At 41.8% G+C, this 13,290-nt stretch overlaps 1 protein-coding gene across 25 annotated transcripts in view; it reads left to right on the top strand.

Annotated features, from left to right (window-relative positions):
* LOC146964605 (uncharacterized) overlaps positions 1-13,290 on the top strand; it is a 46,304-nt gene that overhangs the window by 8,646 nt on the left and 24,368 nt on the right. For all 25 annotated transcript variants that reach the window (XM_085765938.1, XM_085765936.1, XM_085765937.1 and 22 more), the window contains exon 2: positions 13,082-13,168. In XM_085765938.1, coding sequence (XP_085622064.1) covers positions 13,082-13,168 — 87 coding nt within the window. The remainder of the gene's footprint in view (positions 1-13,081; positions 13,169-13,290) is intronic.

The raw sequence follows: 13,290 nt of genomic DNA, 5'->3' as shown, positions 1-13,290 counted from the left end.
GTTGCTCAGTCCCCAGCTTTCTAATGACAGCCTAGTTTGTCTGTGAGTTTGAGAAGATGATCCTAACTGGGGATTAAGTTGCCAGGTTGGTGCTGGGTGGTTGTCAAAAGCTCAGTCAAGCGTGGATGAGAATTGAGTATTTAGAGCGGATTAGTCTGGGGCTTGACGGTGAGGAAGGGGAAGCCCCACCGCACAATCCCCCTCCCTTCATTCTTACCATCATCCAGGCGACGAGACGGCAAGCCACAATCCCTCACTGCAGTCACAGCCGAGTTAATCTTTAATACAGGACAAGCAGCGACAGCAAACAAGTCAAATCTTCACCCAATTAATAGTGAAGGTTTTTAAACTGTGTCCCATGCAATTGAAAAACTCATTTTCATGTGGATGTTAAAATGTGTTGCTCCTCTGAACAAAGCATTCATAGACTCCTGTGTGTCCTTGGAGGTGATTCTACCACCCAGGATCTGGCTCCAACACACTGAGACTCTCCAGTGAACACCCATTATGCCATGAAGCACTTAAACAGGCATTAATGACCCAAACAACTACTTGTGTATTTCCTCATAATAATTGTGTATACACAACCCACTGGCTTCAGTTCGGGCTCAGCTCGCCAGACTCACGTCTCCTTAAAAGGAAGTGCAGGCTCTGTGAGTCTTGGCTTCCTCTTGATGACATCATCACGTGCGCAGCCCATTGCAGATTGCAATCGCAAACTCCTTCCTGTTTATTCGCCATGGCTCTGTTTTCCTCCAAAGTTTAGTTAACATTGAAGGGGTGGGGCCCGGTGGGGAGGGAATGCAGGTACCACAATTGATGGAAGGTGTCAGGAGGCTGCAGAGTGCACTCATGTTTAACATTCAGTATTTGCACTGGAGGGGTTTTCCAGCAGCAGTGATGTTCATGCCAGTGTCCATGAGGATGTGACCTATACATGAGTCAGGACAGCTTCAAATTAAACCACCATATAGACTCATTATAGACAGGACTGTTCATGTTTGACTTTGACTTAGACTTTGCGTAGTTTTTGACATTCATCCGTGGAAATTAATATGAAAAACTTGACTGCCACAACACAGACAGTTACTCACATCATTTATTCAAACTAAAAAAAAACAAACTTTAAAAACTTAAACTTTTAATTAGAATAGTTTGCACCTCCTCTGTGGTCACCCCACTCCTTTCTCTTTAGACTCCTATACTCACTCCTATACTAGACCCCCAGTATATTCACTCGGCAGCAGAGCACCACCACTGCTTAAATTTCACACAGTCATTCAAATCAACTGGCTACTCATGCTTTTCACTTGTGTGACAAAACCCAGCATTATCGTGGAATTGCTCCGAGTCGTCAACAAAGGCGTCAAATCCACCAGGACCCTCTCCTCATTCCATGTAAAAGGTAACGCTAGACGAGGACGGCTCCTCTGGAGAACAGGGCAGTGTGTAACAAGTCAGCAGTGAATGGGAGTGGAGCAGAGGAATAGGTTAGCAGGAAGCCGACAGCACGGCAGCAGGAGCGCAGTCTGTGCTGCGGTCAGTGCCTTTACAGGTACAGCTGACCCGCGCTATGTTCGTCAGGTTCTGTCCTTGTCCCAGTTTACATGCAACAGGGAAAATCGTTGTCCGGTGTCCTCCTCCTCAACACTAGGTGGCGATATGCGTTGTTTCAGCAGCTTAATCTGGACCCCTGTCCAGTTGATTTTTTTTTGACACAGAGGAAAAACTAGGGCTGTCAATTTCCCCCCCAAATCAGATTGGAATTTCTAATGCTTCTTGTGTTAAATAGTCAAATTAGTTTTTTTTTGTTGTTGTTTTTTTGCTCATTATATAGCCGACACCTATACCAGCTTATTATTACGTCCCTTGTCCACTAAAAGGCATTCCAACCAAATCTATTATATAACATTTGCAACACATTTAAGTTTTACCAACTCAATATAAAACTTCAAGATGGGAAATCAAAATATTATAAGTAGTGGTGCAGTTGATTCGTGATTTGTTCTGATCGCTCTCCACGAATCGGCATGCAAGTGCTCCGCGGATCGATTGATTTAAAAAAAAAAAAAAAGGAAAAAGAAGGTGTGTGTGTGTAGTGTGGGAACACGTAGGTGTGCCTCAGCCAAATAAACGGGCAATTAAAAGAACTGTGAGTGAATGTGTAGAAGAAAACCAGTGTTTTCCAATTGCATTATCTTGGTCTTTTAGTGGGATCTGGAGAAGTCCAGTATTAGTTTTTGTGTAAGATGTCAAAAGTGTTTTGTTGTTCCAGTCCTGCCTCTTGTACTTTTTACTTTTTGTACTTTTTATCGTCATTGTCCTTTATGTCTAAAGACTCTAAACATCAACCTGCCAATGGGACTGGGGATGGAAATTAGCCACTTGGCTACAATCCCACATATTTACATGTCAATTATCATTATCATATCATTAATATGTACTGTTCCCATTTTTACAAAAATAAATAAATCTGAATCTGAAAAATCTTCAGTCATAGTCGGATTAAGGCCATAATTTGTTTTTTTTCAACAGTCATGTAAACGTACTGCCTGAGTGTCTCAGTTGATAAAAGCTGCAGCTACTCAGGACTAAGAAAGTCTTATTCCCTATGATGAATAAGGTTAGCGCCTGAGAAGATTTAATGTGCTCGCCAGTGACTCAAGACAGTTCCAAGATAACAAAGTGTTCCAAGTGCTAATGGTGAGTGACTGTAGTGGAAACACTGAAACATTTGATGGGACTGTAGGCTGACCAAGCAGTGACGACGACGACGATGTAACAAATATGGATGAATTAAATCTGTATAATACATCTTGAAAATATGAAATCACATTTATTAGAATTAGGTAGAAAGTTTCATGCATAAAAACATACAAAATTAAGGAAACATTACACTTTAAACATAATGTCAAAAGGAACGACTGTCAATAGCAACCACTGTGACTATATGAAATCAGAATAGAATAGAATGCCTTTATTGTCATTGTGCACAGTACAACCAAATTTAAAAGTGCTTCTGAGAGAATAATAATAACAAGAGGCATTTAAAATAAACCACACTTCATGACATTACGTAAATCAATTCATCCAAACTGTGTCAGTGTGCCCATTAGCAGGACATGTAGCCCTCCCTCTCTGGGTGTTGCTGCCCCGAGGGAGGGAGTAAAGAGTGTTTTGCATGAATGTGTGTGACACCATGAAAGAAGCACAAAGTCATAAATCACCTTTTTGGAAATAAACACGCCACAGAAATGTCTCTCTGCTCCCACTCTCCTGTTGTACGCTGTGCTCTCACAGCTACATTGTGTAACATCCTGTATGGCCTTGCTTGCTGCTTAGTCCCATCATGCTTCAGTAGCACTGAGAGTTACAACTGTTGCCTGAAGGCCCGTGTTCAGCCTACAAGGAGCTTCCTATTACATCCACAAAGAAAAACAAGCAGGGCCCCATTGTATACGCAACTGGAAACATGTGGGGAACATGGACCGAAAATATCTCAGATGTCGGTCATACAGTAGAGTTAGTAGACTGCTGTGTTTGAGTGAGATCCAGTCCACCCACCGCTTGGTATGTCTGCATCTCAGGAGAGTCTTGAATTTTTTCAGGGGGAACTGTGGCATGGTTTCCCTCCGTTGTTTTATTTTTAGAAACGTCTGAAGCGTACTATTTGTTTTTTCCTGGCCTGAAGTAGCCAGCTCGGTCGCTACCCAGTTTGTTTGCAGTGCTGAGAGCTCCACAGCTGTCCCACGTGTCTGTGGTGCAGCCTGAGGCAGCTGGAGGGACGGCGGCAGCTTCTTGAGCAGCTAGAGGCGTTTCATGCCCGAGCCAAGAAATGCCACTTAATGTTGTGTTAATGTTTTAGACTAAATTCTCAGTAAAGGCATCCTGACCGCAGTAGTACCCAGTATGTAATTTATTTGGCTTTTTATTAGCTAGAATCAAATGTCTTTCATAAATATGTATTTCACTGAAGTCGAATCACACCCGCATACAAATGAAAGCTTTCTCGTACCTTAGAATGACTTGTTACAAGTCGTTACAAATACATAAGTGGGCGACGCACCGAACCGAGGCGGCCATGTTGCATCGCCATTTTTTACGTTGAGTGGCAGCGTGACCGTAGGTAACCATGGAAACTCAGGGGAGCTGTCGGCTCGGGGAGAAAGTTTTCCAGGTAGCGCCTGTTAAAACTGTCACCACTGTGTAGTGTGAGGAAGGATGGGGGCACTGATGTTGCATTCAGGTGCAGTCAGGCAGACGGCCGTCGGCAAACCAACCGGATGTAATTTTACTCGATGAGAGAAAGACGGTAAAACATGGGTCAGGTAAACAATACGACATCACCACGACAACATATTGTCACACCTGTATTGTTTTGCCTCGTGCTGGCGGACCACTTGTTTACATAGACGCTTGTTTATCCTGTTACATGCAGCGTCTGTTGTCTGTCTGACGTCTGCCCGATTTCACGGGAATGCAACATCAAGAATACGTTCTGATATGCAACCACAGCGCTAGATGGGGGGAATTCATACACATTATATCTTTTAAGAGAGGAGCTGATGGAAACACAGAGTTGCCTGCCCTACAGTTACTACCTGGTTGTTAAATATTAATCAGGTGTGTAAGCATTTGTGTTGTACAAAAATGTTTAGCCCTGGCCTTTGCCTCACAGGCTATAAAGCCTGCCCTCAAGTGGGCTGAATGGAAGACCTGCAATTCTTCTTGCCTCTCTCTTTCATGGTTGACACTTGACATCAGAAATAATGCAAATTAAAATATTTATTTTATACCAATAAGCTACTTCATTAAAAGGAAATCAACTAAAGCATAAACCATCAGTGATCATTGTGATGATGGTCAGTCATCGTCTGTTAGCACAGCCCTGCTGGAGGACTCTCATGATCCTCTGTTTACCTACATACTGTATATTGGTTTGTGATGTATTGTTTTGCTAAAACAAATATTATCAGCTGACATTGACTTTGACGTGATAAGACGACAATCCCAATTGATGTTGTTTTATTTTCAGCATTTGTTAAATGGACCTTGAGTGGGAATTGCTATTTGACGTGCAAGTTGTTAACAGATCAGTCTCCATGACAACAGAGCAAACACCATCCACTGATAAAGATGAACTGCGACAACTGAAAAAATGATCTTATGTTGAGATTGATATTGTTACCACGTCAAAAATGAACTTTGATTCTTCAGTTAGTTATACAATAAAACAATATTGATATATTGTTTGACTCTATTGGGCCCAAATAGAAGAGTATTTAGTTTGATTGGTTTGGGAAGTGATGAAACTCTTGCTCCTTGAGAGGTAAATGTGACTGTTGAGTTGACTCATGTCTGTGGTTGTAAAATGAACAGGGTCTTTTCACAGCCACTCCCTTTTAGGAAGCATCTGGGAGAATTAGGCCTACAAGTTTCTGTAAAAGAGGAACCAAACCTTTTTTTTTTTCTTATTGCTCCGTCGTCATCAGCTGGAAAATAAGCAAACTGTTGTGTGAATGTACGTAATGTCCACGCCTTATTTTAAACCCAGTCAATCCCCCAGCTGGACAGAAACCTGAGTTATTTCAGTTTTTCCTCTTTGTCCACCCTGTCAGCACTCACACTCATTAAAATACCCGTCCATTTTGGTTGCTGAAGGCTGGTATTCAGGGCGTGGGAAATAAGCTCACAGGAGATGGAGTCAGCGCAGGCGGGCATTTAGCCCCGGTGGCACTCGAGGACCTTAGAGATTGTCAGTGGACACAAGGGATCAGATTGACAGAAGCCAGGCCAGTACAGCTGCCACCTCAGTATGCTGCATGCAGCGTGCAGTTGGGAAGCACAATTTAACAAAATTGTATGTCTTCCACTTAAAATATCTACAGATAACTATACCTTTGTATTGTTCTATATTTTTGTATTGTGCTTTTACATCATCCCAAAACGTTCCATCGGTTCTCAAACTAAAGAAATCTGCCATCTTAATCATGGTAATGAAACACTCAAAATGAACTGTTATCCAGTTTTAAGTTGACAAATCTATTTATTGGCAATTTCAGTTAGAACATATTTACAAATCACATATTGAATAAATATATGGGTGGTTGACGTGAACTCAAATCCAAAGTGGAAAAAAATATATTTCTAAAATGTATGTCAAATGACACATTATTGTATTGCTTTATATGTGAGTAACTCAAAATTGAATGTGTTCATTACCAATTCCTTATCTATTTTAGATTTTTTTACACTTTTTTGTGTGGTTGTCCTAAAAATTGTCCACCCGTGTGACAACATTTTAAATATTAACATTTAATTCAGAGATTGTTTGCCAGATAAGACAAATATGCACAATCCTTATCAATTTGTACTAATTATATTTCCACATCAAAAGTAACCAATAAAAATTCATAATCATGTCATTACACTATTATAAGATGTACACATAGGGACTTTACCTAAACGGCTGGGCTATATTCCTTATAATTAGTATAAAACCTAATGAAGCTTCAATTCATCCTTATATGTGCATAGTGATGATATCATTATTATACTATTCAGCACCTTTTACATTAATTTGTGCATTAAAATGCCTTTTCCACTCATAATTCAGTTTGTCACACCATATGTGACAATTTTTACAGATTGGACATTTTCAGCTATGAAGATACTTGATGAAGGTGTAGGTGAAAACGTCACTATAGTCATCCTGCACACTGCCAAGTATCACAATTTACTGACATGAAACGGGAACACTGTTTACCCACATGAAGAATTTCATTCATCAGATGCCTGCAGTGTGCGAAATACCCATCAATATTCGGGGGGGTCCCTAACTCGCGATTGTTGCGCAATACCGTTTTTTTTTCTTTTTATAAAGTAGGACTATAACATTACAATAAGCCAAGAAAATTAGCCTATAGCCTAAAAAGGAGAGGCAAAGTTGTGCATTACAATGCAGAAAGTAGGCCTAATTGACGATAAATAGACGATAATTCAAATAAATAAAAGACAATAATTGGCACCACACTGGCGCACTTGAACAATGAATAAATGCCAGGTATAAGAGACTGGCGCGCGATCAGGGCAATGCAGAAACGAATAGACAATAAATAAAATACAACAATTAAAATGAATGAAAGACACCAAACTCGTGCACTCGAATAACAACCAACTGTATAAATCTGGAGATCGGAGACTGACGTGCAATTATGTGCACGAGATCCTCAGCCTGCAACTATGACCGATCATGTAGCCTTATCTAACCATCCATCTAGCAAATAGGTTACGTTTAAACGCAGCATTGAACACATCCACAAATCACATTCGTATAACGGGCCATCGTGAAAATTGAAAAAGCACAGACAAATAGCTCACAACAGGCGCCTGGCCAAACAACACCACTGGGGGTTCAGGCCATAGTATGCTGAAGCAGGCTAGCCTCTTACCTCAAGTTATTTTCCTGCCTTAATGTCAAGCCAAGGGTTGCGGTATTTCCATTACCCCACCTGCTCAGGTGTAAAAAAAAAAAAAAAAAAAAAAGAAAGAAAAAGAAAAGCGGCCAATCACCAGTGCTAGCAGCAGGGGCTGCGGCTACGTCTTCAGAGCACTCGGCCTCAACTTCACTTTCTTCGGCAGAGGGTGGGAGAGGAACGGGATCCTCTGTTCTGATAGCGAGTGGGCTCGACTCCTGCGCTGGGCTGGCGCACATGGCTAATTTGCATAATGTGCAGGTGACACGGTTCAGCTTAATGTTAAACGAATAAATGTTTTGAATTATGAATACTGGACATGGTGATCTTAAACACATTTAATTGACCACAATAAAATTATTGTATTATATTATATATATATTTTTTTTTTTTGACAAGATTGAGACCCCCCTCAGATTTTGCTTTTGAGTCTTTCAGGGGGTCTCAAGGGGTTAATCGGGGGGGTCCGACCCCCCCAAACCCCCCCGTATTTCGCACTATGGATGCCTGGATAAATGAAATAAGTGTCAGATGGTTTAGCTTCCAGCTGGTGGAGACGTCCTGCCCTGTGTCCACAGAAGCAATAAAATAAATATAAATATGAAGGTGTATAGGTGTGGAAATCGTCCAGCAGAGAAGACAGAAACTCTCTGAGAGAATCCTTCCTCTGGTTTCACGCAGATGTAACTTCCTTCCCATTTCTCGATGTAGCTGTAGCGTCTATTATACTTCATTGTATCCTTTGTAGGGTTTCCAAGAACAGCAAGCAACCCCAACCTGCGCCTCAACTGTGTGCACTGACTGATTGACATGACACAACTCTGTTGTCTGTTTTTCATCACAGCCATTTAGACAGAGATTTTATTTTTTTATTCTTTTATTTATTGAATGTCAGTCTTGCAGTGTTGTCTTTTGAAAGGAGCTAATAAAAAAAAGTTAACAAACATAGAGCTAATCAAAATACAGAACAACGTCTCAATACGAGTGACATGATGGGACAAGGGATGAAAGCAGAACACCGGTCACCCTGCTCCCATGATCTCACACTATTTCCATTGTGTCATCTCATATGGTCTTTTGTTGTTTTCAGTGAGAGTGGCACGTGTTGAATACTGTGTGATTAGGTCTTTTGAAAGGAAGCACCACCTTCACATGTGTGGTGAGAAAAGAAAACATGATGTCATTTTGGCTTGTCAAAGCCACAAGTCAGGACAATGTCCTGTACACTGTTATATAATCCACCTTTACACAGTGCAAATGAACCCTCTCTTTATCTTTACCTCCTATATCTCCTCCTCTATCTTTTTTTCCCTCTCCTGTCAGCATGTGGACCATTTCAAAGGTTATGTCTAAGTGTTTAAGAGTCTCCATTTTTGTAATGAACTAGCTCATTGGCTCTCTGGAGAACAGTCACCCCATTGAAATTGGGCTGAAGTAGAACAGTTCTGATAGAACCCATGTCCATGTAGGTCATTATAAATAGCTGTGAAGGAGGAGGAAGACAAAAAAGGATGTGCCAGTCTGTCTTATGGCCTAGTTGTGTGCATCCTTCTACCTACATGCACCTTTTAATATACATCCATTCATATACAGCTTGTGTGGAAACTCCAGTAATAAACCAGTAATGTGCTCATTTATATGGCTGAAGTTTAAAAAAGAATGTATGGTAATATATATAACTTTAGTCAGCCTGGTTTTACATAGTTAAGTTAAATTACTGTTCACAAAAGTTCCTTTTTAAGCATAAGCAACTCTCCCACCCGTTAACAGGAAGACAGCAAATAGATGTGCAAATAATGAAGTCATTCACACCTACTTTGCTGCTACATTCAGTGGTGAAATCACCAGATAGACAAACAGACTGATGACAGTTGAGTTTGTCTTTTCTTTGCAGGCCCACTTTTCACACTGTTTAACTGCAGTCTGAAGTATCTTCAAAATGTTGCTTTGTGGGTTGTTATACTGTAGTTGCATTGTATTAAAACGTCCTCAGCCTCACTGTGAGGTAGGGTACATTGTTTAACAGAGTTTGGCTTGGCAAAAAACTGAATATCAACTTGAATAGCTGGTTAATAAGTGAGTTATTTATGAGACCCGTGGTGAATTAATAACTGATCTCTGTCGAACTAAATAAAACAAAGTGTTTCCCCTGCTTTCACTTATTAAATATAAAGCGAACACATTCTTATCTCTGTATTGTTTAGCGGTCGATGTGGGCTGCCAACATTTTTGAGATTTTCAAGTTGGCCATGAGCTGAAGAGGTTTTGAGCCACTGGATCAGATGATGACATAAACATCAAGTGTGTCACATTAGCCTGGTGTTACGGGGTGGGGTTTACAGCAGCCACACAATTGAGAGTGGCGTAAGCTGTCGTTCACAGGAAAGTCTAAGTCAGGGTGATATGATTGTCTCCATGTCCTGGCACTGCCTGTATTGTGTTTTGGCACATTGATTGTGTTGCTGCGTGTCCCACCCATCTGACACCTTCATTTAAGGAGGAACTATGTAGGGTTTTTACCTCAACTCTGCTACATTTTTACCATAATTAAACAGCTTTGGAGTAATTGTGATGGTTAAATAAATGACTTGTAACTTGGGAGAATGGAGGCTCTCTGCCTTCCACCTAGCGTCCAAACCAAACTTGTAATATCAGAGCCTCCGACCTGGTGTCCCAGCTCTCGTAACCCGTAATTTCTTGTTTACACATTGTAATGAGTATATGATAAAAAACTTTATCCACTGCTCCAAGGGCTGCTTTCTCACTTTCTTCATTTACAACAAATGCACATGGCCGGGAGGAGGGTTAGCAACACAGAGGAAAAGCGACCAGACTTGCATAGTTCCCCTTTAAAACAGCAGAAAGCAGACCCGTCCCACCCCACACTGATAAATAACACCTTATACATTTTTTACAAGTCAGTGTCTCATCTCGCCTCTCATTTGGATGAAGTCAGTAGCTGGTTTCGTACACTGTTGATCTGCTTGAGTAAAGCTCTTAGCCCCTGAGCTTGTTGTTGATGGGCTAAGTGTGTAGTAGTGCTCCTTCCTCAGAGCAAAGTGGCCATTAAATGGAGATTTTCAAGTGCTTTACTTATTGCAGGGTTTGTTCTGCAGTGACACTGCAACTCTCTCACCCTTAGGGGTCATGGAACATAAGATGTGGTCAAGTGAGACTTATTGTATGTATTATTGAGCATAGATGCATCTGCACAAGCAGGATGTTAGATTTTAAGAGCTTTCTTTTCAGTTTCTGCTAACCATGGGCAAAAATGTGAAGTATCTGAAGGACAATGAGCAATCATTGACTCAGAGGAACTGCTATTTAAGCAGAGAGTGAGTGAGTGAGCCAAAGGGACAGCAGCAGTGTCTGGAATATCACCGCCATCACTCTCATTTTTCTGTGGCTTTTAAACAGGAATGTTATTTATTTTTAATCTGGGTTTTATATATCCTTAAAAGGGAAAGTTCAACATTTTGGCAAATTGGCCCATTGCCATAATCACTATAGTCACAGCAGTAGGTTCGTTACCTTTAATTGTCGGTGCAAGCTATTTTTTAGAACGGCAGAGCAGAGCTGCGAGCTTCTCAGAGCTGCGCTATGGAGGCTCATGGGAGTTCTTGGTTTCCCTCATCAAACTCACAGAGTCGTTTTCGAGGCAAATGCAGAGACTGCTTGCCTAAAAACTGCCCCCGACTGGAACGTGCATTTGGGTTTTGCATGAATTTACCTCAAAAACAACTCTGTCTCGTTACGTTACATTATTATTTCATAGCATTGTGAATGTGCAGGTCACAACTTGTCCACCAGAGCGTTTTGGAGTTGTTGGATTGTGTATTTGATGAGTTTGATGAGGGAAACCAAGAAATCTAAATACATTAGCCTCTGTAGCGTAGCTCCGAGCAGCTCGCAGCTCTGCTCCGCCGTTCTAAAAATAGCTTGCACCGACAATTAAAAGTAACAAACCTACTCTTAAAACTATAGGGATTATGGCAATGGGACAATTTGCCAAAATGTTGAACTATCCCTTTGAAAACAATGTTTTTTTTTATAGCAGAGTCCTGATACCCATTCACAGGCAGGGTGTTCCTTCTGCACACAGAGTCCACTGCAGGGTAGAATGTGTCTCTACTGACGCAGCAACAAGCTGTTGTAGCACCTCAGGCCAACACCAGCTGTCGTTCTCCACCTCTGGGACGGACGCATGGATATAAATCCTAAAATTACTGCGCAGGCTTCACAGGTCATCACGTCAATCCTGATGCTAAAATTACAACAGAGAAAGTGCACACTAAAAGTTCAAACGGAAAAGACGCACCGCTGCAAATCTGCCTCCACTCATTACTAGAAGCGGGTGTGGTCAGGTGTGGTCGGTTGTGCTGGTGACCACATCAGTCCGATGTAGCGTCGCACAGCGCAGCCGGTGAGCAGCAACCACACATTTAGAGAAACACGAGGGCATGACTTTGTTTCAGTGACATGAGATTATTTTAAGACTCTTATCGTTATTTGGTTATTAAACAGAGTGCACTTGTTTCGTAAGTGTGAAAATAAAACGTGACGATATGGACCAGGACTTGGGCACACAGACACGCAGCCTTGTTATTTCTGTTTTATTAATTCATTCTCCAAGAATGTGAAGAAGTAAAAATAGCAGCATGTGATCAGATCAATTTGAAAACATGTCATCAGTGTTAGGAGATGGAGCGGATTCCTTTAGATTGGAGAAGAACTGATTTTTACTTCCTCCTTAAAAAACAGTGTAAACAGGATCGACTGAGTCATCATGGCTTTTCCTCTGAAACCAACTCTTTTCTTTGTGATTTCCTGTTGCTCGGTCATGATGACTGACATTGTGTGTGTGTGTGTGTGTGTGTGTTCGGAGGAGGGGGGGCTACATTAGAGTGATAGGAGGGGATTACAGCGACTCCACCTAGAGGCCGACTCGATGCAGTTTCACATAGTGTCTACCACAAAGTTAGAGGAAGGAAATGCTTACACACACAGTGTAACGCACACACACATACAGTACACACTCTGAGAGAGGTCCTTTTAAGGAAAAGGCCCCGCTCTCGCCCGAGTGCTAAGTGGAGCAAAGGCAATGCCCCCGAATACAGACATATAAATACATGCACACGTTTACGCACCGTTGTTACGGCATGTCTGAGCAGCATGACAGGATAGCATGGCTCTAAATACAATGCACTAGGTCAGTAATCAGAGTTTAAAGGACACATGATACACTGTGTTTATAGACACTGCTAATCCAGTCTAGAGTAACATACTGCAGTGTCAGCAGCTCCAATCTGAAGTTGCACGACTGGATTTTTTAGGATCGTATGTACAGCATTAGGCCCGTCTATGAAATGTCCATTTATTCTGATTTGACCCTGGTTACATCACCCACCATGTGCCACCAGTTTCACCTCTCTGTCGAGGAACTGGACATTCGCTCCCACGCCTGCTCAGCATTTACAGATGTTTAGACATGTGCCATTTTAGTCCAACCAAATTGGCTGCTGTCGTCTCACTTCTCCTTTTTCTATTTCCTTTCCCTCCGTGTTTCTGTCCCTCTCTCTCTCTCTCTCTCTCTCTGTCCTTCCCAGGCCGAGGCCAGGCTGGCGGCCAAGCGGGCAGCCAGGGCAGAGGCCAGAGAGATCCGCATGAAGGAGCTGGAGCGACAACAGAAAGAGGTATATATACACGACATCACAAAACACACCGTCACAAGCTCCCGTGTTTTGGCACGTTCTCCAGGGTTTGATTTGAGTTTTGATCGCCATACGAAGACCTTTCACCTACAGAGACGCATCCC

The sequence above is a fragment of the Trachurus japonicus genome, chromosome 21 (genome assembly GCF_045865225.1).
Source record: "Trachurus japonicus isolate A0001 chromosome 21, Traja_1.0".
Lineage (NCBI taxonomy): Eukaryota > Metazoa > Chordata > Actinopteri > Carangiformes > Carangidae > Trachurus > Trachurus japonicus.
This window is presented reverse-complemented; position numbering and strand designations above follow the sequence as displayed.